Source organism: Equus quagga, chromosome 15 (assembly GCF_021613505.1).
Source record: "Equus quagga isolate Etosha38 chromosome 15, UCLA_HA_Equagga_1.0, whole genome shotgun sequence".
In the NCBI taxonomy this organism is placed as follows: Eukaryota; Metazoa; Chordata; class Mammalia; order Perissodactyla; family Equidae; genus Equus; species Equus quagga.
The window spans coordinates 31,923,775-31,924,003 of NC_060281.1; the positions used below are offsets into that span (position 1 = coordinate 31,923,775).

The following is a 229-nucleotide window of genomic DNA, read 5'->3' on the forward strand; positions in this document are numbered from 1 at the left end:
TCCCAAGAGAAGAAGAGTGAGGTCAGGATACTAAAAGGACAGGGGTCCCAAGTAAAGAAGAGTGAGGCTGGGATACCAAAAAGACAGGAGGTCCAAGATAAGAGTGAGGCCAAGATACCACAAGGACAGGAGGCCCAAGACAAGAAGAGTGAGGCTGGGATACCACAAGGACAAGAGGCCCAAGAAAAGGAGATTGAGGCCAAAATACCACAAGGACAGGAGGCCCAAG

The 229-nt window shown here is 50.2% G+C and overlaps 1 protein-coding gene across 1 annotated transcript in view; it reads left to right on the forward strand.

The window, feature by feature from the left end:
• Window positions 1-229, forward strand: part of TSBP1 (testis expressed basic protein 1) — a gene marked incomplete at its 5' end in the record, with an annotated part of 70,913 nt that overhangs the window by 70,025 nt on the left and 659 nt on the right. The window contains 1 exon segment of the mRNA XM_046640961.1: window positions 22-229. This exon segment is cut by the window's right edge and continues 134 nt beyond it. Coding sequence (XP_046496917.1) covers window positions 22-229 — 208 coding nt within the window.